We start from the raw sequence: 27,798 nt of genomic DNA, 5'->3' as shown, positions 1-27,798 counted from the left end.
ACTGTACGGTAGGCATGCGAGATCATCGTAGCGGCAGGTAGAACTAACACGAGAAGTGGCTAGAACAACGCTGCATTGCTCTGCGCCATCGAAAGCTACCTCGTCAGTCCTCGCTCGCATTGGAATATTCTGAGCACTAGTTCACTGTGAAACAATTGATGAGCTCAAGCTGGTAGACCGAATCACGACCTCGAAATGAGTCACGTGATACGGCGAGATTTGACCATTCCGATTTGGGCCAGCATCAACAAAAGCCGACCATGGCCGTTGCCGAACCTCCAACCCTGCGCAACTGCCTTCATCAGATACATCGACTGCATTTCCCGTCATTGCATCGCCTCAGCATTGCTTTCACAACATCACAGCATGATGCTCGAACCTTGAAAACATCGATTGCGCGTCGGACTTACAACAAGCGGTATCTAATACGTCGACGCGATGGCGAAGACGGTGGGGAGTGCGGCGTGGATCTCTGCAGAGAAGGAGAATGTGCTCGACATCCTTCGGACGGAGAAGGAAGAGCTTGTCTTCCCAGCTCAGCATGAGCTCGAATGGCTGAACGAGCATATGCAGGACATCTTCAGCTCGAGTCATGCAAACATTACCAACGTGTTTAAGACGCCGGGCAAGATGCATGGGAAGACGCCAAAGACGAACAGGAAGCGCAATGTTGAAGCGCGTGTGGTAAGTCCCTTGGCATGTTCTGTTCGAAGCAAAAGCTGATAGTGGTAGCCACTGAGCGACGTCTTCTCAGTGAAGCCAGCTCAGAAACATCAGAGCCCCACGAAGATACATTTCAATAAGCCACCTCCTCGATTCGAGATCCCCGCGGACGCATCACAGACACAGAAGAACATCATTCCGTCGCAAGCAGACTCGGGATACCATACATCCACGCAGTCGCAAGCAGATCCCGACGAGTCCATGTATCCCATAATCGAACCAGTACAGAATGAAGAACGAGTCCCCGTGCGAGAACAAAGTCCGGAACGGCGAACGACTGAGGGCTCTTTCCATTCCGCGAAAGAGGACCAGACTACCAAGATCACGCGAGAAGCTCAACCCAAAGCGGCGGACGCCGCTGCGCCCGCCGAGTCACAAGAGCAAGCTCCCCAGGAGCCCCAACCAGTCCCGCAGCCAGAGATTCCACAGGAAGAGCCAGCGAACGATGATATCGAGATGGACGACATCGGCTCGCCCTCAGACGAGTCTACGCCCGATCGACCACTTGTCAGGAAGGGCAGCCTGACCTTCGCCTCACTACCAGCTCGAGAACCGATGAAGACGAGCATTGGTGCTCGCGTTTCTCACCAGAAGAAGTCCTTCGGCCCTTCGAGGAACAGCCAGTCCCTCCACCATGCACCACCCGTGTCTCCAGAGAAAGACGAGGATGAGTTTGATGAAGATGATATCGTTATGGGTGATTCTCACATCGAAATTTTGGGTCATGATGAGTCCGCCATGGACGCTCCTCTCTTCAAGCCAGGCAACAGAAGCGCTGCTCAAAGACTACAAGAGAAGATTGAGAAGCTAGGCCAAGCACCACCAGCAAGGGCGTCTAAATCGATTCCTTCTGCATTGCAAGCTCGGCCGTCTGGCGCGCCACCGGCTCAGGAGCAGCAAAAACAGCAAACTGCCGACGATGATGATGACTGGATCAAGCCACTGACCTCGCCTGCTAAGTCAGCTGCTGCTTCTTCCCGCCATGGTGGCTATGAATCAGAGCCTGGTGACGAATTCGATGTCCGCGCTCCAGAACTCATCGCACACGAAGAAAGAATGGCTGCTTTCTCGCCATCACCTCCGAGACAGCGCCCAGGGTTCGGCCATGCCAAATCTGCATCCACAGCCACACTCGCGTCTCCCGCCAAAATCGCCATGGGCCAGCCTCACAGTCCAGCAAAGTCTATCTCTGTCTCAAACCCTGCTCAGCAACCCACAACTACCCCCGAGGGATCACCTCGTAGACTGCTGAATCTTAGCGCTTCCAAGTCCCGCCTGCAGTCCATCATGAAGTCAGCCAAGGGTCTCTTTACTAGCAGTGCGAGCGTCTCAGCGGCGGCGAAGCTGGAAATACAGTCACCTTCGGCAAGACCGGCACCGAACGCGATGCCGGGTATGTTCCCACGAGGTGGCAGTGTCTTGGAAGACAAGCCTCTCCCAAGAAGCCCCGCCAAACCAGTCAGGCGCACCAGGAGCTCAACAGAACGCGAGAAGGTAGAGAAGCGCAGAGAGGACGACGCGAAGGCCATGGAGCGCATGAATGAGCAGCTGCAACAGGTTCGCGAGAAGGAAGCGCAGAAGGCTGCGAGTCACAAGCAAGCCACAGAGCAAAAGACCGAAGAAGTGCATGCCCCTTCGAAGTTACAGAGACCGACCAAGCCTATTCGAGAGCCGACGCAAAAGGCAAAGCCTGCGCCGGTCGCGATCAAGGTGGGAACGCTGTCACAACGTGTGCCAATGGCCTCCTCCATCGCATCCAGTTCTCAAGATGTGCTGCCAGCCGAGCCGAAACGTCCCGGCCTAAGCAAGAAAGCCAGCACATCATCTATGAACTCTGTCTCTCACTTCAAGACCTCTACAACGACCTCGCAGCCAGCTAAACCCAAAGCACTGCTTGCCGCAGAACGCAAACGCGAAGCGGATGAGCGTGAAGCGAAGCGAAAAGCCGAAGCGAAACGTGAGCTTGAACGAAAGAGAGAAGAAGCTCGTCAGCAGGAGGCTAAGCTACGAGCAGAGGCAGAGCGAAAGGAAAGAGAACGTGTCGCAGCGGAACAAGCCAAGCGACAGGCAGAGCAGCAAGCTAAGCAGCAAGCAATTGAGCGAAAGCGACAAGAGGCAGCTCGAAAGGCTGAACAACAGCGACAGGAGAGACAGGATGCTTCTCGCCCGCCGTCTCGAGCTGGTGTGTCTCAGCTCGGCACATCTCAAATGGCAGATCCCTGGTCAACCACCCCATTCCAACAAACCCCGCGAAACCTGCCAAGCGACCTGTGACGATGATGCAAGCAGAACGCAAGCTCCGAAATTCGGCCAGGCTTCTCAGCAGCAGGATGCTAAGCGCCGACGAACCGAAGACGAACACGATCCAGCACCCAGACCAACCCTCGCAGGAGCCCCTATCCGACAATCGAATCTTGGCAAGAAGACATCCATCTTCAGTTCCTCTCATTACGCGCCTGCTCCACAACCCAGTCAGTTCCCTCAGCCACCATCTCGAATGCAGCCTCCTCAGATGGGCGCGTATTCCCACCAGAAGATCCCCTTTAACAACGCAGTCACCAACGTACCCAACAACCCGCCTGCCCAACACAACAAAACACCAGCATCAGCACACCACAAGACCCCAGCTTCGGCCTTCAAGCAGACAATCGGAGTGGTCAAGTCCTCCCCACAATACACACCCGGTGAGCAGATCCACCTGCCCGAGATTCCCACGGACTCCGAGGACGAAGACTCCGACGATGACGACAACAACAAAAACGCCTTCCCGATCCCTGACTGGGCGACACCCGGTCACCTCACGGACCAATTGATCCGGCAGGAGGGCATGGATGGGGACGCAGTGTTCGGGCCGATTGCGCCGCTGAAGATGGAGGAAGTGTTCGACAAGGGGAACAAGGAGAGACTGAAGAGGTTGAGGGATCGGACAAGTAGTGCGAACTGGGCTATGAGTGGCGATGGGTTGACGCTAGAGGAGGTGAGACATGATCGGGAGCAGAGGGAGATAATGCGGCAGAACGGTGGTTGGAGATATGGCAACGGGGGCTGAAGATTGGGTCCCCAACGGCAACCAGATGGGTCACGTAGAGAAAGGCACAGGATTTGATGATGGAGTTGACGCTGGCCGCTTACCTGGCGATTCAGGCCTGACAGGACATGAGACATGGGCAGTCAATCGGGCGGAAGACATCCTGCGGCCAGAGTTGGTTGGCATTGTATCATTTTAGCATCAGAACCTGGGACTCGTGCAAAGATATGTGCACTAGAGGACGCTCAGAGTTGAGCATCGAATGTAAAGAGTCGAACCTACCAAGCATTGCTCTCCTATGAGCTCGTGTGTTTGCGCCTTTATCTCCCTTCCATCGCGGAACAGCTTGTGTCCGGCTTCTAGGGTCATGCACTTGACCTGCGCACGTTAAACTCAACTGATCCGTCTGTCGATAGCCGTGGTCTCAGGCCACCGGCATCGCGCTAGTACTTCTTCTCTTTGCTGACCTGTCATCCGGTTTGGCCAAACACCAGCATTAAACCGGTTGACAGACGCACAAGGCCGGATGAAAGACCCCGCGCCTTCCCCTCTCACACCTTCCTGCCCGAGTCTCTGGTACGCAACGACAGCAGGAGCAGCACACAGCCGATCGCTGCTTCTCAACATTGCTTGACAGACGCCAACGAGCGGCAGGTGCCTCTCACGAGACAGCACCTTCCGCGATTGCTTACCTTGTCAACCGGCTCGAGCAGGAACCTACGTGAGACCGGCTGACACCCTCCCTCGCGGCAAGAGACCGCCTTCATCTGCACTTGAGAGTCTGCAGAACAGCACAGTGCTTTGGATCTCGTGTGGATTCTCTTACACACTCAAGGTCGCCTAATGATCAGAGACGCTCTTAACCTAGCCTCACACTGAAATACACGGCGCTGCCATATAGACCTCTGACAAATTGCGCAGCGTTATCCCTGGCGGCGCAGGATCCAGATCCTGCCACCTCCACGTCCCTGACTTGCCCTGTTCGGAAGTCCGCACATCGTCCCATCCGAACAAATCGATCCACGCATTCACAAAATCCGCCGCTTCCTGCCTCGCTGGTGGTCCGTTACCTACGTTCCAAGCTTGCTCAACGGCGGTCCACTGCTGTGCGCCTGCCTTACGAGGTGCGGCATTCCAGCTTGAGGAGGCTGTGTCTGTGGTGTTGGGGAACTCGACGTCGGACACGATCTTGGACATGAGGTCGATGGCGCTGAAGGCGGGGATTATGTCTGATGAGAGCGTAGGTGGGGGCGCGATGCAGGTTGTGCCCATGAGGAGGGGGATGGAGGGTTGAGTGCTGCCGTTGAGGAGGTCGCTGGTGTTGGTGTTGGGGGACAGGGGGTCTTGGTTGGGGTCGTCTGGAGGGGTGTTAGTATTTTGCTCTCGGTGACATGTGACAATCCGACTCGATGGGGAAAAGAAGGTACTTACAAGCACCCCAGAGCGCAACAGGGCAGGATTTGTCTACACGCTCAAGACCCCAGATTTTGACTTGTTCACCGGCCTGCTCCGAGGCGATCTGGATAGTCATGGTCGAGGTCATGGTCTGGTCTTTAGTGATGTGCATGGGTCGCGATTGCAGCTTAGTGTCGGTCGAGCCGACGACGGGTTGAGCATTGACTTGGAGGGTTTGTAGTGCGAATATTGATACGACACGGAAAGCGAATGTACCAGCACGAACATTCCATGTGTCGGCGTCGGTTGAAGTCTGCGAGCCATTTCCAGTGGCCATACCGGAGTCGACAGTCAGCTTGTGTCCAGGATCGACTGCTGGGGTTATGAGCAGTTTCGTTGGCTTAACCTGCTCTTGCTGGCTATCTCCGGGTAGCATGACCTGCTGTTGAGTCTTGCTTTGCTGCAGAAGAAGGTCCCAGAACGCAGGCAGCGTGCAAGCAAGGGTAGGTCCCGGGTCAGGGCCGAAGTGAATGTCAAACCCAAATACCCAGAAGTCGACATGGACATAGCCCTGGATGGGCAACCCAGTAAGATGCACACTCGCCCCAATCTCAACGTCAATATATATCGTCACAAAGAGCAGGTCGAGTGAGAACGAAACACCAACCGAGACGCCAACATCGCCGACAAAATTGAACGGCTTGTAATTGATCAGAAAGTCCGCCCAGCAATCGTAGTGCGCTCCGAGGGGACCACAGGACAGTTGCGCTTGCAAAAGACCGCCCGCCATGCACACCTTGGGTGTGATTGCGAAGTAGGCATTTCCCGTGATCGACAAGCAGTCGTCGAGAGACCAGTTGATCGCTAAGCGCGGCACATCGGGGTAGTGCGCAGGCTTCTGGTATGCTGCGTGATACCCACCTAGAGAGAAGACCCAGTCTCCTGAGTGCTCGGATCCGAACCACGTCGCGAGCGCGAAGCCTCCCGTCAGGTGGCAATCTGGATCCAGGATGAAGGATGACGGCGCCAGCTGTGCGGTCACTATCAATGAACCGGCCTGGAAGTCCACGACACCGGTGATGCCAAGCTCTACGTACGCCAGTTTCCCCTGAGAAGAAGCCCCATCCGTTTCCGACGGAGGCACGGTCGCGATCGCGTCAGCGAAGATCCCGAGTGTCACGTATGGGTTGAACTCGACAACGACAACGGCGTCGATTGATAGCACGGAGAAGGCCTCGACTTTTGCACCGAAGGCTAGCCATAGGCTTGAGGGCCGTGGCGTGATCCACACACCGTCCGTGAGGTTCGTTATTGTAGCCAGTGGATCGCCACCGACTTTCGATGTCATATTGTCGCCAATGAATGGGAATTGGAACACCTGTGACGCCGTAGGAAGAGTGACCGCAGAATTGTACCCGAAACCACCACAGACGTCAGAAAGCTCGATGAATTCGAGGTCGATAAGTGGTCCCTGCAAATCAGCAAACAGAAACACCGTGTGATAGGATGTACCCGATGCTGGGGTGATTGTGCCATATCCGCCTGCCGCGAGGAAGGTGTAAGGGTCAAAGTCTACGGCTACACCGCCAACGTACATGTCTTCTCCTGGCTTGCTGATGTGGCTGAAAAGGCCAGAGATGAGGACTGGCGGCGCGTTGAAACCAATAGCGAGGCCGCTGATTGTCGCTTCCGGCTTGGGAAACTTGGTCAGGGACATTCCGTTGCTCAGATCGATGCCGAGCCCGAAGCCTAGGAGTTCGAACTCGATGGGACCAAGGACCATTTTTGCGTCCATGATGACGAACAATGCCGAGTCTTTGTACTGCAAGCCAATGTTGGACATGGTGAGAGGGCCGAACGAGCGTGTTGCTGCAGCCATGGCTGGCGGAGCAGAGGGGACATCCGCTGGAGGATCCTCCCGGACCACAATGTCCATCGATCGGGACCTGATCGTCGTCTCGCGACCTCGCAGGACCAAGGCGTGCTTGGATGGAGCCGGATCCTCCTTTTCGCCCAGGACATAGTCGAGCACGACAGTGGCTGATTGTTCTCCTGCATGACTACGATGAAGTGCTTGCCCTCCTTCAAGACGACGTCGGTGGGTTTAGGCTGCGAGTTGATGTTCTTGTAACGGAAGGTATCGGATATGTGAAGTGTTCCTAGCTCATCATTGATCGCGCCGATTTCCTGGACGGTGAAACCAGGGAAGACGCCAGGTGCTGCTTGACCACTGCTGTCCTGGACCCAGATGAAGTCCATCTCGTCAAAAGGCTGCGGAAGAGTACCGAGGATCGGCATCGATATATCATGACCGAGAGCTTGAACCGCAACGCGCAGAAGACGTTTTGGACTGGTCCCCTTAGGCCAGCTAGCATGGAAGAACTGCACGTAAGTGAAGCTCAGCACGTCCAGATCGATGTTGGCTATGAAAATAACATAGTCTCCGAGTGGCGCTGTACTTGACTTGAAGTAGTCTATCGAGACAAGCCCGCCTTTGCCGGCAGCTGACGGGATGGCTATGTCGGCAACGAAGCTGGGCAGGCCCGTGACGTCGTCTGAGATGCTGGCGATGACTGACCCCAGTGTCGCGGTACTAGCTTGTTTGGAGTCGGCTCCTAGGACGGCCGAGAATCTCTTTTCCGGAGGATTGTATGTATACGTCAAGTCGAGCTCCAAATCCCCGAACAAGAGAATGCCCGTGAAGAGAAAGGAGCTGGGCTTGCCAGAGGAGTATTGGTACTCGAGGTCCAGCCGGCTTATGAAAATCTTTGCCATCATCTGCATGGCTGTGTCCTGCGTATCGCTGTCAAAGAAAGAATATAGAGCTGCGACATTCAGGTCTTGGAGATCGGCAGCCAGTGTCCAGTTCGCACCTGCAGCGGTTTTGGAGTACATGACCCGCCCGTCTAGGAGTGCAACGGGCCAGTAGGTCTTCGCTGGGGGCGTAAGCTGGACTGTGAACGTGAGCTGTACCGTAGGCTCGGCTGTTGAGCCAAATTTGTAGCTGGCTATTAGTCCCAACTGATTGAGCGAAATAGTTGGAACGTCCACAGGCGTTTGCGGAGGAGTAGTGATCAAGCCACTGAAGTAGATACCGTCAGAGTCGATCTGTAGGAGGGCCTGGCAGACATTGTGGGGGATCTGATCGGGTATGGAAAGCAGCTTATCGCCATTTGGATACAGATTCTCGAGGTTGAAGGTCCTGGCGAATGTGTAAGCACCTTCTTGATCAGGCAGGGGATCGAACTGATCGAACGGTTCGAAAAGCGGATCGAGTCGAGGCGGCAGCGCGGGAGGTAATGGTGCTTCAAACTGTCAGCCTGTTCCAGCAGACTCTCTAATGGGATGCTTCGAGGGCTGGAGGAACTCACCAGGCCATATACATCCTGTCAGCTTCCCAACTTTGCCGCTCGGGTAGCAATATGTCAACCTGATTGCTACTTTGGTTTGGTCCGTATCGGTCTTCTCCCCACCAATGGACAGCGTGACTTGAGCATCAAATTTGCAGGTTACGACCTTGGGCCCTTTGTTGGTCACGGCGATTTGCACATACACACGTCGCAGCTGGAGGTTCTTGTCAAGAAACGCAGCGGCCTTATCAATCCACTGCATACATGGAAGATCGACACCGAGCAGCTGTACCAGCCAATCGACACAATCTTGCAGAACACCTCCTGACTTGAATTCCAGCGTGAAATCCAACGTTTGTGGAGAGAATGTCATCGTCATGGTAAACAAGAGGGTCGACTTGTTAATCGACAATTGGGCATCGGCAGAGACGAAGATCTGCGGCTGCGTTTCCACCTCCGCGCCACTAACATGAGCGACATAATTCATGGTCTTCTTCGCAACAACTGTTGCGCACAGGACCTGTAGTCCCGAGAGGTGAGCCTCGAGAAACCTGTTGAAAGTCGTCAGGGCCGCGGTGTCTAAGTGTGGCTCTAATCGGACCACAGTACGGTAGTAGTAGCTAGGGACGAACCAGATGGCGTTTCTGTCGCCACGGTCCTTACCTGGTCTCAATGTCAATGTGACGTCGCTAAGTGCGCCAACAAGGTCGGCTCCGGGAAGCGGCTGACCAGCGAAATGGAAAAGGTCGTTCAATGTGAAATCGACGTCTTTCGCTTCTGGGCTGAGACCAAATATGAGCGTGTCATAACCGGATAGCAGCCCGTTCGGCTGGAGAGCTTGGGCAGTGCTCAGATCAAATGCATTATTCACTGCCGCTGTGTCGAAATCAAGCGATGGTACGCCCGTTTTGACCGAAGGAATCGAGATTGTTACCTGGAAGCTGGCTACGCTGGTCGTTGTGGTACTCACGGAAAAGTTGGTAGCAGGAAGGGCCTCAGTGAACCAAGCGCTCCATTCATCTTGAGCAAGGATCTGTACGGTGGTGGCTTTCGTTTCTGAGGGTGGGGTCGACGATAGTGTCAGCATACCCCAATGCAGAGCTGTGATGAAGTCGTTCAGATCTCCTTGACCCAACGAGAAGGTCGTTGACGAAGTTTGTTCCTGCAGTGCCGAACAGAAGAATGTGTACCCTGTCGTGGGAAGACCACCTAAACCAGTCTCAATCCCTATGCTCGTAGCTTTAGACGCTGTTGTATGCGGTCTTGAATTGACCTTCCTGCCTATAACTGTATCTTCGGCATCGTCATCAGTATCCGATCCTTCATCGGGGTCTACATCTTCACCCGCCGAATAAAGCTCTGGCATGATTCTGACCGTGCCCAAGTTCTGCTTGGCACTCGGTTGCGCAAGCCGCATGGTTGTGCGAGGTCCAGTGAGCGTCTGTCGCAACGCCATGGTCCGTCTTGTAGTCATTTGTGCCTTGGGTGCCACCGAGCCGAAGGTATGAAGATGGCCCGCAAATACGGGATCATTGACTGTCTTGAACGAGACTTGGCCATCAGTAAGGTCTGTTGAGCGACATTGAAGCAGCAGAAACTCGATGGTGCTCTGATCGCTTGCAACACTGTTCGCGGCGCCAACGGCAGCGGCGCCGGGGGCCGCACCCGCCGCACCCGCCGCCCCGACCCTTATCAATGACAGATTGTCCCACCGATCGGCCACAGCTTGATTGAGCCACGCCAGCTGCGCAGTCCGGTTCAAGCCGCTGGCGCCAGTAACAGGGTCGTTGAACTCCACGAGAGGGCTGGCAACACCGGTAGCAGGGGTGATAGAGTTGTACAGATTGGTGAGGTCATTCCGATACTTTGCTTGACCGATTCCATCGTTAAAGAATGCGCCTGGGGAGATTTTCCTCGGGTTGCTGGCCAGCCATGTTGGCGGAATAGTGACCGGCATTGCGACATAGAGGTAGTATGGATAACGACAGGGCCAAACGCGGCGCACTGGCCTGCGTCTAGGTACTTTCAGCCATTGAGCTTCGATGTAGAACATTAGTTCCCAACCTGTGAGCGACTATCAGCATCTGATTGTTGGACTTCCGCATGCGTTCGGTGCCAGCTTTATCGGACTTACTTACGTGGATGACCATAGTCGTTGCCCGCCGAAATGATGATCGTTTGTGGATCCCAATTTTCTAGAATTTCTACTGGCGTAGAAGTAGCTGCGCCATGGTGTGAAGACTTCATGGACATCAGGTTCCGCGATGGGTTCAGAACCCGGCTCCATTTGACAATAGCCTGCTCAATGTCGTAGCTTAAGTCGCCAGCAAAATAGTGCGAGAGCCTTCCGTCGGGCCATATGATCATGCAGGCAATCGAGTGTTGATTGGTCAGCGTTGGCAGCGCGTTGACCACGCCCAGCCTGAGAGGACCGATAGTGTTACGATCTGCAGCCACGCAATACATACCCGGACGCATTTCCTTGTTGATCCGTTTCTTATGGACGTCCTGCGAGAGCAATTTCTCGACCGAGGTGATAGTCGTAGGACTAGTAGTGGTTGGCAAACGGTCTCCACTGAAGAAGTTGGCTCCTAGAAAGCTGGCATTGCGCTGTGTGGAAACTTGTATGAAGTTCTCCCTGATACCTAGAATCACGCCGGCAGCCATGTCGACAACGCGAAAGCTACAGGTCAAGCTCGGTCCGGTAGTGTCGAGCTGCACGAAGGCCTTCGCGAAACCTTTCTGCTCTGTCATTCTGGTTCCAGACTTCCCATACCAGTACGGCGCATATAAAGTTGTTTCAGGGGCTCCGGTGCGTGAGTTATATTTGAGATAAGAGCACTGGACATCGTCAACCGTCACTGTTCCAGCATTAATTTGGGCTGCCATATTGACGTTGAACAACCTGACGATACCGTTCCAATGGTCTTGATCCCAGTGGGTGACGACGATCGAATCAAATTGAAAATTCGCTGAAGTATTTGTTATCGCAACGCCTTGGCTGTCGGCATAGCCTGCAGCCTGAATATGAGCCAGTGTGGCATCAACATTCAAGAAGCCTTGATGTCGATTGTGACCACCATCGATGAGAACAGCTCCAAGGATCCGAGGTAGGGCCAGCAGGGCGCCACTGGCGGCTGCGCGTTGTACCAGCAGATGGATGGCGCCATCACCCATCTCAACGTTGATGTGATAGCTGTCGACATTGTAGACAGCCTGGGATGTCATTGTCGCCTCGGGTGCGCCAGCTGCTGGGCCCAGTCAACGAGCGCTTAGAGGGGCTGCGAGAGCAGACCGTCACCGACGGGTGAGCATGCGCTGAAAAGCTGCGGAAAAGCAACTATCGCCAACGAACATCAGCCGTTCATCATAGATGACTCGATAGACATCGCCGTGTCTATATCGCTGTGTGCCTGGCTTGACGGGGGCGTCTCTCAGAATTCGATAAACAGGTAGATACCTAATCATGTAACATTGGCTCCATTTCAGTCCGAAAGATACGAAGTAGGGCAACCATACTTGGGTCATGGCAACAACAACGTCGACCCGTGAAGTGGCAATAAACATGGCTGTCTGGCAAAGCGCTCAAAAATGACAGTGGCTGGACGCGCTCATGCAGCCAGGTGTGGTGGTTTGCCAGTACTGCACGGCTCTGTGAGCTGGACCGGCTAATCTTGCCATTTGCTTGGCAAGAACGCGTAACTCGGCGCCACCAATTCCCGTCGTGCATGGGAAGCTAACTACCGACCTACTGCAGGTATGAACGAAAGCTGAGCTGAACCAAGCTAGAATCTTCAGCTCGGCTCATGCGAAGCCACCATACTTTACGCTGGACAAGCAGTCCAACAATCCTTGATCATGGCGATTTCGTCGACTGGGCGAAAGCCTTGTCTGTTGGAGCTTGGCCAAAGGAGGCGCGTGGAGCGGATCATTCCGTATCGTGAACAGCAAGCGTTGGCAACATCAGGCACGTCTTTAGAACGGACGAGGAATGGTATGCCATCACCTCGTCGAACGATCTTGCTCCTGATGTTCGGACGCGTCAAAACGACAACAGCCGTACAGACTGTGTGATGATCCTGCTTCGGGTCTGTGAACACCTACTACCACTCACACTCACACAGTACGACAGTTGTGTGTGAGCGCAGCAAGGCTTGCCTGTCTGGGTTGGAACCATGGACGACCAACCAGATGTTATTTGCCTGCCCATGAAGGTTGATGCCTTCGTTCTGAACCCAGATGTTTGTAACAATTCAAAAACCAAGATTCCACCACTCAGCCAACCGAACTATACCTTCCTACGCCTTGATGCGAACGAAGTGCAGAGCGATGTACTTGGACATGTCGACCTACACGCTACAACTCCATGTCACGTGAACCGGCGAGTCATGGATCTGGGCACGAACTCGGTCAGATCCCATCGCTTGGTGTCTACTTGAGCTGGACAGTACCTCGTGTTTATCGTAGCGGAACAGCAGCAACGCCTGAGGCTAGCGGATCACAGGCTGCCAGATCAGCAGATCAGGGCTTCTCAAATCCAACAGATCCCAGCTTATCTGACGTCTCTGCACCAAATTTCAGAGCGGCTCCGACACGTTGGTTGGTCGTGCGGACGATACAACCAGATTCAATGATCCCCGCAGGCGCCATTCCCGCCGTACAAGGCTGGGTGATCGAGGGGGACCGTCGTTGGGATCTCCAATCCATTCCAGCTGGGTACGATTTAGAAACGGACTTCACCCCCTTCGTCGTTTCAGCAGCCGACAACAACGACAATATCGAGCAGCAAGCCGAAGTCTTTGTAGGAAACAAGACAGACGCTACCATATGGACAGAGACTGGCACCAATGACAGTCGCATAGCGCTCTCGCTATTGACCTCAGCGAATCCTGTGTTCGCAGACTTCCAGCCACACAACAGTAATGTCTTCAGCATGCTAGATAATTTCCAGTACGGCCCGATCGAGGCGCCCTTGTACCTACAAGCCGCTACGGCTGACTACTACGTGATCGGCTGGCACTACAATCCCGCGGAGGACGTGTTTTATATTCCACAAAACGTGGCGACAACCCTAGGTGCTCGATTGAAGGCTTGCAACATGGCCCTTGGTCGTGACCCTAGCTCTGACAATTGGAGTGGCAAGACCTCAGGAACCAGGCTTTTCTGCCACGGCGCCATGTATTCTGTGGACTGGAAGGCTAGATGGACCGACCCAAGTACCAACGCGTATGTTGGACCGAAGAGGATACCAGCCGACGACGCCTTTGCAGCCGTCAACAAAACCATGTCCATGGCAGTCGGTACCACTCCATTAGATGCGATGCTGGCATACGTGGCGGCACATGTGTGCGACACAAAGGATCCACTGTATTCTATTGAACAAGACATCGTCGCCATTCAGGCTCTGCTCATTGCACAAGACGACGGAGTCGAAGCTCAACTAGAAGCACAGGACTTGGTATACAACTACAACTATGCTCGAGATGAAGGCGGTGTCCATTGGCACATTTCTGGAGACGATGGAAGTAGTACACCTGTCAATCCGGACAATCATACTCTCCAAGCATTGGAGCAGCTCAACGCGACTCAATTGCTCTTGGACTCTGCGAATCGACGCGTCAGAGCGCTTCAGTGGTCCCTATTTGCGGAATGGTGGAAATATGTCAGCGACGCAAGCCAGAAGAAGGACGCCCCTAGCGTGCAGAAATGTGTCACTTGCATAAAAGACAAAATTAATGCTCTCGGGAATCAAGTCACTGGCCTGAAATCCAGCATAAAAACCATTCAAGACTCGTTCCCAAAGCTTGTAAAAGGGACGCAGCCACGATTTTTCCAACAGAAGGATCCTACTTTGTTCGTAGCAGGTGTACAGCCTGGATGGCCGACAGACTTCCTTGACAGTCTGACAACAAGGCTAGCTTCACAAATAGTCACCGGATCTGGTGCCCCGGACAGCGATTTCCAAGCCTTTGTGACCACTGTGGTGCCACGACTATCCTTGCCGGAAGCAATGAGCAATACTGTACAGGGTCTACTGAACGAGTTTATACTTCTGAATCCTACGAGTGGTAGCACACAGAAGCCAGGTGCCGGCCAATTTCTTCCGCTGTATCATGATCAAGTTGGAGCAGCCACCGGCTTGACGGTCCAAGGGCTGGGCTGGCGAGACCGGTGGGAATCCACGCAACCTTGGTTCCCGTTGTTCCTGGAGTGGGAAGCTGAGTACACTCACTTACCTTACAGTGATTGGGAGCTGTCTGATCGCCCGGTGCCTGGCTCGAGTGCCTATCTCACCCAGGTACGCTACAACATAAAGAAAGGGATCAACTTAGCCGACGAAATAGCCAAGGAGTCTGCTGTCGACAAAAGGACTATCTCTGGGAGGATCATCATGTTGCCTCAGCCAGGGTTCTCCCTAGCCACCAAAGTGAAGCAGCTCTTTAGCAATACTGTTCCGGAAGTGTTAGACAAATATTTGAGTAAGGATAAACGTGATGAGCTTCTGACCGGACTCGGCAACCTAGCATCCATCTCTGCGCCGCTCGCAGGATTCTCTGATCATCTTGTTACTCAAGTCCAAGGCGGACACATCAAACCTAGTAAGCGGCTACTGGGCGAAAAGGCTGTTCCTATGCAAGCGGCTGTCAAGAGCGAGGTGTCCATCGGCCTAGACGAGATTGGACTCATGGGCATCCAAACAGATCTAACACCATATGGTAGCCTGGTAGAGTATTTGCCACCTGATTACAGTGCGTTCAAGCCAGTCACACATGGTCAGTTCCGGTTTACGAAGATGAATATCATCGACAAATTCGGCCAAGCAATTCACGCCATTGATCCTACCCCATCGGACACAGATACTCCTCCCGTATGGCCATGTATCAGCGACTTCTATAGTTGTCAGTGGTTGCCTGCGCCGATGGAAGACTATGCCAACACTGTCATTCGTGACAAGGAGGGCTGGTGCGAATATGTCCAAGTGTCCCCGCAGATAAATCAGATGAGTCGTCTGAACGCCAATTTCGTGGTTCGAAACTCCCTTGCCACTGGCCAACCCTGGCGGCCAGTAATGGAGTGGGAGAACCCTATCTGGGGGTGGATGGTTGTCAACTATGCCGACTATGGACTCCAATTCTTCACAGCTGAAGGTAAATTCTACCGCGAAGTTCGCTTGGGAGGTCCAAAAGGAAGCACGGTCCCCAAGCAGCCGTTCCTGCCCTTTGGGCCAGCTACGGAGACCAAGACTCAGCTGGACTTCCTCATTGCACACTTCGCTGATCCAGACTACCTGCAGTCTTTCATTGACATGATCAACGCCGCATCTGAGCAGCTAGCTCCGGCTCCGGATTCATACGCTGAATATCTCTCGTCGTTGGTCGGGAAGCCACTGGCGCTGACGAATATCGGCTTCAGCCTGGAATTGGCCACGGACCCCCTCACGAACCAGTCGACCAGAAACAATGTTGCACCTGAGCTGCCGATACTTCCCCCAGGCTCGCTACCACCGGATTGTCCTGATTGTGAACCACTCCCTCCAACTCCTGTCCCGACTTCAGCCCGACCTGGTCATGAGACAGGAAGCGTCCCTCCATCTACGGCACCGCCCAACTATCGTTTCAAAGTGCACGTAGGTGACAAAGACCGCGTCTATGACGGCTTGCTTGGGTATTTCAATCTCGCTCCGGCTGCGAAGAATTTGAGAGAGGGTGACAGTCCCCAGTGCGATTATGATCTGACGAAGATATTCACCTATTACCGCTCGAAAAATCCGTCGATTGCAAACCCAACTCAAGCTATCACAACCGACAACTTTCCAGAGCTGGACCCATACTATCTCCGTCCAGACAGCTACACGACCGGGCTTGATTACAGCCTGGCACGGAATGCGAAGCTCACCATTCTAGGGTGCATATTGGACCCTTTCGCCGCACTGCACTTGTACTCCGACATCCTACCCATCGGCGAACTCAAGCTTCCAGCCTGGGCGGTCCAAAGTGCTCTGTCCGCCATGACGGCTTTTTTCCACATGGGACCTCTCGTTGTCACGGCAGACGTCCCTGTCTACGATAGCCACTACGACCTGAGCAGCAAATCCGTTGACGGAGCGAGCACCGAGCCAGTCTTTCCCGACGCCACGATTGGGTTGCCATCATTGGCCCAGGCTGACTGGACGTGGCTGCAGCCCTACGGTGTTGCAGCTTCGACCAGTGGTGGCGGGAGACTGGCGCCGGGGTCGAGTAACACTCCGATTCCTGGAGCGGTGACGGTAGAGACAAGATTCATGGGCTTGAAGTTGGGGAAGACGGATGCTATGCCGCGGTATGACAAAGGACCATACACGGCGGTAGAAGGATATTTACAATTGAGTTCGCCAGTCACGAAGCCGACAACGGCCGCCTGAGTGCATTCCATACATCTAGCCTGGGGAACGCGACGAATTTATGTGCTCGTTGTTAGGCCACGGCAGGCGCAACCCCACATCGCCTACAAGGACCTCGTCCTACAGCGTCCTACTACGCCACCTATATACTACTATCCACATGTGATTACATGCCTGATACCCTTACATCGTAGATGTTATCGATTTAGCTATCGAATCGTGTACGTTTTCGTCTGGCTTGAGCCACGCCTGGTCGCTACTTCTTCGCCCTCTGTTTCATCCCCGTTCCTCTACTCAATTCATCTTCCCGGTCTTACTAACTTTTCCCTCACAGTTCCAAATAACACCAAACCCACGAGAGCCGGCATCCAACCCGCGAATGCAAACCATGAAGCACGGCCCACCATCCAATGCGGGTTGCTGCTCTGTGGATCGGAGTTGCCATCCAGAGTGTCTCCATCCTTGGGCACGTTGTTCACTAGAAGGTTCGACCCGAGCAGATTCGCCAGGCCGAGCAGCAGAACACCTAGAGCGATCGAGAGGTGCGTAAGGGTGCCAATAAAGGTCAGCGTAGAGGGCCAGCCATGGTGGCGGCGGTGCCGACGATGGAGCGCTTGGTCGTCGGGTGTGTGCTGCCGCTTTGGGTAATCGGGGTGACGGACATGGCCGTGATGTTGGTGGTGAGCAGCAGGTCCTTCCATAATTTCTCCTTCCATGTTCGTCATCGCTGCTGGCCTGGACGAAGTGCCGTCCGCCTTCTCCTTCTCCTTAATTGCTTTGCTTCTGCTGCTCTGCCCGCCCGACCTCCATTGCCGTCTACCACCTCCTCGTCCCTGTCGCGAACCATCCTCGCTTGCTGCTCTTCTTCCAGCAAAGCAAGCTATCAACCCTAGCACAGAACTCCACACAAATGCCAAACCCATAAACACTATCCCAGCAATCAAAAGATTCTGTGTATAGCTGATTTGCTGACATAAGTACGGCAGATCAGCCCAGACAGTGTCGAGGCTGCACGTGGTTACACTACAGTCGTCCTTGTAATTCGCCCGGACCGTGGCGTCGAGATCCGGCGCTTTCAGAGTAGGGAGACACTTCTTGAAGGGCCCGCGGTGCCTGTCGTTGATGTAGTATGATGTGCCGGTATTATCGATATACGTGTAAAGCGAGGTGGCCCAGTAGGAGGAGGTAGTGGCGACAATTGCGAAGATGAAGGAAACAAGGGTGAGGATGGGAATCAGCAGGAGAGCGAGTATCGTCAAGAAGGAGATTCGTTTCATATTTGGGAAGAGTCAGGGAACTGTCCCTACTCTGCGTGGGCGTAGGTAATCGATGCCATCTGGCGCGTTGTATGACTAGGAGTGATGTCGACGGCCAGCAGGGGAAGGTATGCCAAGGGTGAGTATGGACGACAAGTCTTCCAACAGTACAAGCAATCACATGCCCGTGGAAAACGCCTCCTGCACATTGTTTTCAGCTACTCGTGATAAGACTGATTCCGACCTGCTAGATTCCAGGGACACGAGGACGTCTGATTCCGGGGCATGCGGGGCTGCATAAGCTTCAGCCAGCCGCATATCAAAGCTTCTTTGGCGTGTGCTGCCAGTCGCAACTTTACGCGAGTGCTTAACTGCAGGCTTGCAGTAGTTCCACAAAACTTAGGACTAATGAACTCACGGAATCAAGGACACACGCCGCGTGCAAAACGAATCGACAACTGGCTGGCTGTCTAGTAGCAGAGTATGGTGAAGGTAGCTGGAGCTTGAAGATACCTCATTCTACTCTAGAGGCGGGCTGATCCCTGAGCGACCTTCATGAAGGGTGTCTCAGAAACACCTGATCTTGATGAGGAAATCCGCTGGAAATTTGGGACTGAGATTGTCGTATGGTACGACCACGCTCTACACGTCCTCACCGTCAGAGCTTTGATTGTGGCCAGAGACAGCAAAGACGTGGACACATACTCGCGGAAAGAAACACGACACATGGAAGACAACAAACCTGGTCGTTGGGTACGTGTTTGATACATGCAGACATGACTGCTCCAGCGTCTGCTCAGCAGTCGACTCCTAGAGTTCACCGTCACAGACCAGCCTACCGTGCTCGCCATCTTGTTCTCAAGCATGTGCAGAAGCACATCACCAAGGCTAAGAGGGGAATTGCGGGTGCTGAGCATGATGCCGATGCCGATCCCCCAGCGCTTGACCCTGGCCAGGAGCGGCTTTACTCGTTCTACGCACCTGGCTTAGAGGCAGGAATCCACGACATCACGGTCACTCAGAAGATACACTCGCCAGCCGTTGAAGGAGTTCCGGCTGACGAGAAGGATGTGGTCTCCACGAAGACCTTCAGGGTCAGTCCGCCACGATTCGCGCTTCCAGACGGCGAAGTGCATTCCACCTACCCGCCACAAGGTCACGGAGATGAATCTCGCGTTTTACCGCACGTCGTCCTGACGGATCCTCATCTGCCTGGGAAAGGCTGGGAGATGTGATGGAAGAAGCCTCGGTCTCAGCAGACGAGTTTGCGCGCAACAGGACTCCTTGGCTGGCTCTGTTGAGCTTCAGTGACGATGCAATAGGCCAGAACGAATTGTACCTGCAGCCGAATCAGCTCAACGGGCCTGACAGCATATTCCCGCCATCAATGCTGCAGCCAGGAAGCCCACCAATAGTACAGTCCGCCACGTACTCGATTTACATGGCTATCCAAGACCTATGGAAGATGTCCGCCTACGTGACAACTCCGATCAACGCAAAGCAGACAGGTGACCCGGTTGATGGAAGTACGAAAGCCAATATTGTCTTTCTTCCGACCAGCCTCTTCACATCATTCGTCACCAAATACAACAATGATGGGACACCTGTCCCTCAGCAGAGCCAGCCTGACGTGTCTAGGTACAAATATTTGAGTCATGTGAGACACATAGATACCACAGGGATGACCGAAGCCGGTGTACAGGACGATGGCTTGTTCAGTGTTGTGCTCGGCCATCGCAGTGGTCCGATCAGCATCACCAAGCTACTACGGTCGTCGTGCATCTCGTCTCGATTGAAAACGTGGTCGGCAATCCGCCTGGAAGTGGTATCCTTCTTGACCAGATCAAAACACCCTATGTGGCATTGGCTTCGTTGTACAGCTGGTCATACCAGTGCCTACCACCTGCAAGTCTCTCCGTGGCCGATGCTTTCGCAGACGTAGGAGCTTCAGTCAGTATGCTACATGGTCCACTCCCGGCCTCGGCGAATAGCGCCACTCATCAGGGAAAGGTAGTTCCAGACCGCGTCATGCAGCGGATCAGAGACGGGTACTCGCTGGTACGCTATCGTACACTGAGTGGAGATGGGACGGTAGCGCTGAATCGTGGGCCACTCACGCCAACCCAAGTCCCTTACCCTTTCTCCGACACAATCGGTGGATGGAAGATGTTTTCCAACTTCGGGTCAGACTTGCAGATCCTCGACAAACAACTCGGATCATGGATATCACCTACAGCACCGCATGGCAACTTGGCAAGGCCTTGGCTATCGCAGACAGGGGTTTCGCCTCTGCGCTGACACGGCTCAGGAATGCGATCCATGCCGGTGCAGTCGAAGCGACGAAGAAAGAGCTTCTCGCACACCGCTATCGAAGCAAAGAGTCAGTCATCGCACAGCTGACAGATACCATGGCGGGTCTTGAGGATATCTTCCAGGGAGATAAGCAGACGGACATGCTTTCCAGATGGAAACGACCTCGAGAAGCACGAATCAATCTGTCACATCGACAGAACGATGAGACTGGTAGTACGTATCTGAAGCACGGGCGCGCCACGGCGCGCAAGCTAGCCTCGACAACAGACGGCCATCCAAACCACGCTACTCCAGAGCAGGGTCCTCAGACATTGAAAGATGTCAGCAGTACTCCTGATCTTTACAATGAGTTCAATACACCCTACTCGAACGATTGGAAGATAATACTCAACTGGGTCTTAGACAAGATGTACCTGTCCAACTTACCCGCCCACTATTTGATTACCGACCCGTCATGCTTGCCGAACGAGACCTTGAGGTTCTTCCACATCGACCGTAATTGGATTGACTGCTTCCTTGACGGCGCCTTGAGCCTCGCCAATCAGGTCAGCCGAGACGACGACCAAGTACGTGGCATCATCAAGTCTATCCTCGAAATCTACATCACCGGTGAGCTATCTCCCTTCTTCGGGTATGCTCCTCAGATACCATCCTTTGGATTCCTCATGCGGTCATCACTTGTAATGCGATTCCCTGATCTTGTGATCACGGCTCCAAGAGCACCAGGGGACCTGCGAGCGCCGATCTTACGCCAGGAGAATATCGCCAAAGACACATTGCTGGTGCTGTTCGATCGATTGCCCTCACATCCGGACTTCAAGTCTCTGATAATCAGTCAACCGCAGCATCAGCAGTTCTTCTCGCTTGGTGCGACTCTCGGCCCTGACCCAACAGCACCTATTGGAACACCACATCCACCTTTGGAGCTGGAACTGATCTACACCCGTGTATATGCTCCCGTTGCCAAGATCGATCCACATGTCAAGATGGAATATGACAAAGACGTTTTCAAGTCTTCTGACTCGCCGACCGTTTTCGATTGGAAGAACAGAACCTTGATGTTTCCTGCTTTTGCTCAAAGGGTCTATGACAAGATCAGCAGCGGAATGAACAGCATTGTGCCCAACTTGCCGCAAGACCAGGTAGGCCCTCCTGCACCGAATTATACGGATACAGTGGGTCCGGACTGCAAAGGCTTGCCATCCTCAGCACTGCTGGGGATCCAAATGAATGAGCCCATGTACCAGATGGAAGTCCAGATCCCGTCCCAGGGCGTAGCAGCCACGAGCATCGGTCAGACAAAGAGCGCGGACGTGACGAAACCCGTAATCCCAGCAGCATCGCCGCAGGAAGCGCCACAGATGCCCTCGAGCCCGCAACCGTACCAAATCGCAATATCGGAGCCGTCACGAAGACAATTCCCCCTGCCCAGCCCCCAGGAGAGAAAACGGCTTCCTCCGAGCAACTTTAAACACTCAGAACTCCCCCTCCCGCCTCCCCATCATCGTCCCCGTCGAATCCCCACGCATTTCTTCGACCCGAGTAGAACGCCCAACTTCAAGCTCGACCCGCCCACAACAGATCAGAACTTCGCCATCAGCTGCCACCACATCAGCAATTTCGGCAAGCCGGTACCCACCAACATTAAAGCACCGATGGACCTCGTCTTCTCCATCCAACTACGCCAAGGTTATAACACGAACTGGCAGCTCAACTATCTACACTTCGAAATCCCCATGGAGACGAAGACGAAACCCACAGCCGCGACGAGCAACACTTCCGCCCCATTGCTGCGTGCGAACTACCAAGACGCGACCGCCGTGATGCTCTCGAACCAGCGCTTCAACGCCTGGGGACCCGTCGCCGCAGCGGATAACTCGTTTCTTAACGTCGTACTCCAGCCGCGCTGGGCCCCCAAGGCAGCGGCACTGGATTTAAAGCAGGAGTGGAGCTTTGTGCTCAATCAGGTCCGTGTCGTGCAGGGCTACACGGGGAAGGTGAGGGTTAATGTCATCCAAGGCTTCACGGCGGTCAATGGACCACAGCCGGAGCAGGTCAGAGGTTTCATTCTTGTGGATTTGGCGCCGGCGAAATCGTGAGAGGCGTCTGCAGAAGGAGGAACAGCATTGAAAGTAGCAAGAGACCGGCGTGCCTGAAGCGTTCATGAAAATCGATGTCATCTGTTTTGCTGCGCCGGCTTAAAGGTTGCCAAGCGCAACTACAGATGACCAGCTGTTCCGTGACCAAAACCCAGCAATAAGCCATTGATTCTCATCGTCGCATGTCGAGTCGCCGCAAGCCTTGAACCGTGAAACAGCACACAGAATGCAGTGAGCTGCATTCCATGTTCGGTCCACAATCAGTTGTCCTGATGTATACCACTGAAACACCGTTGAGCCCAAGCCTTCACATCTTGCCGCTGGGGTTATCAGTTCCATGAAGGGATCCATTTATGGCTGCCCAGATTACATGTCGCACTCACCTTGACCAGATTCCTTCCTCCGAGGTTGTTGAAGATGTCAAAGTCGACGGCAGGGCTGGAGTCGTGAGCGTCGCTGTGGTAAGGTCTTCAGGCAAACAGGAGCACTGGTGATTGTGAGTATGAGGCCCGGAGTGATGTCAATTATGTTGTTGGACAATACAGAGATGTGACGCTGGTTCGGAACCAAAGAGATGGTGACTGCAGCCCAGCAGACAGCAGCTGGCTCTTGCCTCCGAAGAAGTTCTGAAGGTAGAAGGTGCAACGATGAAACAAATACAGCTACCGTATCCCAGGCCAGGAGCCACATGAGAACACGAACATCCATTGCGAATTACCTCTTTCAACCAACACAAGATCCCTCGTCGCATTCATGAATTACAAGCACGTGGTAGGCGCGATGGCGCCACTGCGCAGAGACCATCTTGTTGGCACGTAGCGACGCAACGCGACGCGACGCGACCCGACTCGAACGCGCCACTGCTGTCATCGACAGCCTCACGCGATGAGCACATGGCCTGTGACTCGAGCCCGTGCGAAAATGCCTTCATTACCAGCCCCGAAATCATCGTGATGGGTAGGTATCTACCTATGCAAGTAGAGAAGCACCATGTTGCTCGAGCGGATGGCATGACGTGAGTTGTAAATGGCGGAGATTGCAGGAGTTTTGTCAGCGGCTGAATGTTGGAGACGACTTCCAGTTGCATCGTTGGAGTCGGAGCACTCACTTTCACCATCCCACTTATCACCACTCACCTATAATATACACTTGACTGGACGTTACACCGGCGACATTCCTGCATCAACGGGCTACCTTAGTGTTATCGCCATCTCTGTCACGACTTTGGCTCACTCAAAGGGCACACCTTCCCGTCCTCCAGCCTCTGCGAACCTCTACTGGCTGAGCGTCTACCAAGTGCTGGACACGAATACCCTGAAAGCCCCATAACATCTGTATTGTGACTGTATCATTATCCCAGCGCTAGAGTTGTCGAGCGGACTTTCCAGGCAACGCGATTTACAGCTGTCAGCATGGGGTCGACTTCCGCAGCCGCAGGCCTGCTGGCGCGGCAGCTGAAACAAATGAAGAATGATAAAGACATTCCAGGCATCTCTTGCGGCCTCGTTGATAACAATGTCTTCGAGTGGGAGGTCATGCTAATGATTAACGATGATTGCAAGTACTATGGCGGTAAGTACCACACATCTGACAGAATTGCCACACATCGGAGCCGTGTACTAACGTCTCGAACAGGTGGCTTCTTCCGTGCCGTCCTTACATTTCCAACAGACTATCCACTGCTACCACCTAAAATGCGATTCACAACTCCAATATGGCACCCCAATATATATCACCCGTCCGGCGACGTATGTATATCAATCCTGCACCCACCAGAAGACGACAAGTATGGCTATGAGACGGCAGCCGAGAGATGGACTCCTGTACAGAGTCCCGAGACTATACTGTTGAGCGTCATCAGTATGTTGTCCAGTCCAAACGATGAGAGTCCCGCAAATGTCGATGCGGCCAAGATGTGGCGCGAGGACCCAAAGGAGTTTAGGAAGAGGTGTAGAAAGATTGTGAGAGAGAGTCTGGGCGATGAGTGACGAAATTGTTGGATAACCACAATCTCTGTGCTCAGGAAATGGTGCAGAAGAATGCATAGTCGACTAAGTGGCTGTAAGCATGGGTCTGGCGTTGGGCTTCTCGGGCATCACTATTTACACAGGCGCATCTCCACCGAGAGTCGGGGCTCTGGCTGTGACTTGGCCAGCGCCAGCTGAGACGAGGACAGGAGCAATGAATTTATACATCCGACTTACTCCAAACAGGTCAACATGCAGATACGAACTCCAGCAATGGCCACCGATATATAATATATCTAGTACAGCTCAATACCATTTCACGCGCTACAGGGTACGGCATAGTGCGAAAATTGTCAGACATCCGCTGCACCAAATACCTAGGTATGCAAACTACCATGAAAGCCAAGACGAAGACTTTGCGCGGGGGCCTGTGGCTGAACAAGATCCAGCCGGCCATGTCACTAGGAAGCTAGTTCAACGTCGATACAGTCGAGTTCCTGCGCCAATTAGTATCTACGGAGGATCCACTGCATGATGATTTCTCATGACATGCTTGCCGCTCCCGTCACCGGCTGGATATTCTGATGCTTCAACGGCAGTAATAATACAAGCAAGCCGCGCTTTCCGGTACAGTAAACTTACCGGAACGCCCCTGCCAAGCAAAAGCCTGATTGATGGGGCGGGAACACTTTAAGAACGATGGACGCCCACAAGGCGGAAGGACATCTGTCGAACTCCTCTCCAATGCTGCCCTGTCCTCTCTGTGTGGCACAGCTCAACACCGCAGAGCTGCCTTCCCACTGCGACCAGCGAACCTCATCTGAATCCAGCCAGCATGGCCTTGTGTCCATCCCCAAACAACGCACTAGCCGTGATCCCAACTCGTGCTGATTACCTCTTGGGTATCGTGCAGCACTATCTCCTCGATCCTATCTACCTGCTCACCAGACCTTTCTCACCGCTATATGACTGGCTTGCAAGCTACTCGACTCGCCTTTCTTGATGGTCTACGAACCAGAAATTCCGACCACAACAATAGCCGTCGTAGGGGCATGCTATTTGGCAAGCGTCCTCATCCGAGTGGGGGACTTTGTATGGCTGCACTTCTTGAGAGCGTCAGACCTGCAGATTTACAATCATGCTCCATCGCCTCGCAATGGCCCGCTTAAGATGTTCGATGAAGCATCCGAGAACGAGGAGAGAGCACCGACCCTCATCCACTCCAGCCCCCACTCTTCAAACGAAAGCCCCGTTGCACAGTCCGAAGCAGCATGGGCCCTCATCACAGGGTCGACATCAGGCATTGGCCTTGGCTACGCCACCGTGCTCTTGGAGCAAGGCTTCAACGTCGTTCTGCATGGTCGCAACCTGTCCAAACTTGAGCGAATCCGACTAGATCTCCTCACACGGTTCTCCACCCGTCAGATAGAGACGTTAGTGATCGATGCAGAACAAGCGTTCTCAAACGTACCGTCTGACAACAAGGGAGGTCTTTTCGATCATCTCATCCGTTCACGATTCAAAGACTACAACCTGACCATCCTAATCAACAATCTCGGCGGCCCAGGAACACTTACCCAGGACTTCCCACTTTGCACCACCCATGCCGCCCGACCTACATCTCACAACCTCGCCGCCATCAACATCAGCATCATGTTCCCCCTCGAGATCACCCGGTCGTGCCTGCCAGTGCTACAGCACAACTCACCCTCACTGATTCTGAACGTCGGCTCCGCGTCGGGACGCCCCGCCATGCCACTGCTAGGGGTGCACGGCGCGGTAAAGGCGTTTCAGGAGGCTTTCAGCCAATCCCTAGACGCCGAAATGCGATATTTAGGATTGCAGACCAAACCGCAAGGGCTTCGATTCGGAATCGGGGCAGCAAAAGGAGTGACAGTACGTTATGATCTCGTAGGCATGTGCGCCACACCCGGCGCAGGCGGAGGTGGCGAGAAAATAACGTGGATACGGCCAGACGGCGAGACTTACGCACGAAGCAGCTTAGCACTGGGCAGTGCGGCAGGAAGGGGCGTGTGCTGGGGCTATTGGCCACACGGGCTGCTATTCGGTGCTGTTCTGGGCTGGGCATTACCTCGATGGATCGTGGACAGAGTGACTGCCAATATCGTGGCCGGCATGGTCAGCCAGGACGAGACGGAGCGGACACAGAAGACCGCTCTGGACAGTAAGTCAGGAACACTAGGCGTATACTCACAATTGCGGTAGCAGCTCGCCACCGCGAACCACCATGTGTGGTCAGCAGCTCGGGGCCGTCTCATCACCCAGACATCGAAATTCGTCTTTCATCCGTACCATATGTATGTCAAATAACTCTATAGCAGCAACCACCGGTAACCTTGTCCAGTAAATGCCAACGACCGCTCCCTTTTTGCAACCTCAATGCCTCGGTCAGTCGAAACCTTCCACCTTGCAGACAACAATATCGAGGAGATGGATAACCTTGTCCAGTAAATGCCAACGACCGCTCCCTTTTTGCAACCTCAATGCCTCGGTCAGTCGAAACGTTCCACCTTGCAGACAACAATATCGAGGAGATGGAGTGCCAGACTGGTCTGCGCGTGCTCGTAGCAGTTTCAGGCACCGTCTCAGTGCCAGGGTTGGACTGATCCGGGTGGTGATATATTTGATCCGGTCTCGCTTAGACCCAAGCTCAGACAGACCGGTTGACAAAGGTGCCGTAGACCGGATGACTGCATTCGTACCTGCTTTGATAGGTCCTTCCTGTAGAAGGCGCGACCTGCTGATTTCCGATCGCGCTGCTGTGCTGGGTACCTTCTACAGCAGGGGCGACGGATGACGGCAGTCGCGCGTTCGGGTGGGTGGGGGAGGTGGTGGGGAGGAGGTGGCCGCTTCGCGGCCACCGACTCACCACCACCCCAAGCGAGCGCAGCGAGCATTAGGACTGGAGCCGTAAGGCCGGAAGTAGCGCCGCAGGCGAGTAAGGGAGGGTGAACGATGCAAACATTGTGCCGCAGGCGAAGTGAGGAAGCAGAACATCTGCTGATCGACGTCAATCGATAGAAAGAACGATAGACAGGGACACCAAGAGAGTCTGGTCAGGTTGAGTGTGGCACGGGAAAGAGGCACCTGCGCAAAAGCTGAATAGTCTGATATGGCATCCATAGCTCTCCTATGGACGAATAGACTGCTTCAGACTCATTCCGCCGCATAGCACCCACAGTAGTACTACCTTCTCTTCCCACCCTTCCCACATTGGCTTGAACGAGTATGGAGACTGTGAAAAGTACAGTGGTATTGATGCTCGG

General features: G+C 54.0%; 7 protein-coding genes across 7 annotated transcripts; 5 read left to right on the top strand and 2 right to left on the bottom strand.

The window, feature by feature from the left end:
* Nucleotides 1-438: 438 nt before the first annotated feature.
* On the top strand, nucleotides 439-3,772 carry AB675_11082 (uncharacterized protein; the record flags this gene model as incomplete). Its single annotated transcript, XM_018139898.1, has 3 exons — nucleotides 439-684; nucleotides 733-2,905; nucleotides 2,988-3,772. The coding sequence occupies 3 exons, from the start codon at nucleotides 439-441 to the stop codon at nucleotides 3,770-3,772; spliced, it is 3,204 nt and encodes a 1,067-aa protein (XP_017995759.1).
* Nucleotides 3,773-4,621: 849 nt separating this feature from the next.
* Nucleotides 4,622-11,724, bottom strand: AB675_11081 (uncharacterized protein; the record flags this gene model as incomplete). The annotated part of the gene is made up of 5 exons (XM_018139897.1): nucleotides 4,622-5,109; nucleotides 5,183-7,151; nucleotides 7,211-8,451; nucleotides 8,518-10,560; nucleotides 10,635-11,724. The coding sequence occupies 5 exons, from the start codon at nucleotides 11,722-11,724 to the stop codon at nucleotides 4,622-4,624; spliced, it is 6,831 nt and encodes a 2,276-aa protein (XP_017995774.1).
* Nucleotides 11,725-12,671: 947 nt separating this feature from the next.
* On the top strand, nucleotides 12,672-16,897 carry AB675_11080 (uncharacterized protein; the record flags this gene model as incomplete). The annotated part of the gene is made up of 2 exons (XM_018139896.1): nucleotides 12,672-12,905; nucleotides 13,001-16,897. The coding sequence occupies 2 exons, from the start codon at nucleotides 12,672-12,674 to the stop codon at nucleotides 16,895-16,897; spliced, it is 4,131 nt and encodes a 1,376-aa protein (XP_017995788.1).
* Nucleotides 16,898-17,175: 278 nt separating this feature from the next.
* On the bottom strand, nucleotides 17,176-18,153 carry AB675_11079 (uncharacterized protein; the record flags this gene model as incomplete). The annotated part of the gene is made up of 1 exon (XM_018139894.1): nucleotides 17,176-18,153. The coding sequence occupies one exon, from the start codon at nucleotides 18,151-18,153 to the stop codon at nucleotides 17,176-17,178; it is 978 nt and encodes a 325-aa protein (XP_017995760.1).
* A 534-nt stretch (nucleotides 18,154-18,687) lies between these two features.
* Nucleotides 18,688-22,544, top strand: AB675_11078 (uncharacterized protein; the record flags this gene model as incomplete). The annotated part of the gene is made up of 4 exons (XM_018139893.1): nucleotides 18,688-18,885; nucleotides 18,936-19,287; nucleotides 19,362-19,770; nucleotides 20,441-22,544. The coding sequence occupies 4 exons, from the start codon at nucleotides 18,688-18,690 to the stop codon at nucleotides 22,542-22,544; spliced, it is 3,063 nt and encodes a 1,020-aa protein (XP_017995810.1).
* A 1,412-nt stretch (nucleotides 22,545-23,956) lies between these two features.
* On the top strand, nucleotides 23,957-24,532 carry AB675_11077 (Ubiquitin-conjugating enzyme E2 15; the record flags this gene model as incomplete). Its single annotated transcript, XM_018139892.1, has 2 exons — nucleotides 23,957-24,116; nucleotides 24,180-24,532. 2 exons carry the CDS (start codon nucleotides 23,957-23,959, stop codon nucleotides 24,530-24,532), a joined length of 513 nt encoding a protein of 170 aa, XP_017995796.1.
* A 1,149-nt stretch (nucleotides 24,533-25,681) lies between these two features.
* On the top strand, nucleotides 25,682-26,696 carry AB675_11076 (Very-long-chain 3-oxoacyl-CoA -B; the record flags this gene model as incomplete). Its single annotated transcript, XM_018139891.1, has 1 exon — nucleotides 25,682-26,696. A coding segment is annotated over one exon (1,015 nt), but the record flags the coding sequence as incomplete, so codon positions are not given.
* Nucleotides 26,697-27,798: the final 1,102 nt, after the last annotated feature.

The sequence above is a fragment of the Cyphellophora attinorum genome, assembly GCF_001299255.1.
Source record: "Cyphellophora attinorum strain CBS 131958 chromosome Unknown Contig36, whole genome shotgun sequence".
Lineage (NCBI taxonomy): Eukaryota > Fungi > Ascomycota > Eurotiomycetes > Chaetothyriales > Cyphellophoraceae > Cyphellophora > Cyphellophora attinorum.
Note: the sequence above shows the minus strand (reverse complement) of the source record. Positions and strands in the feature narration are given on the sequence as shown.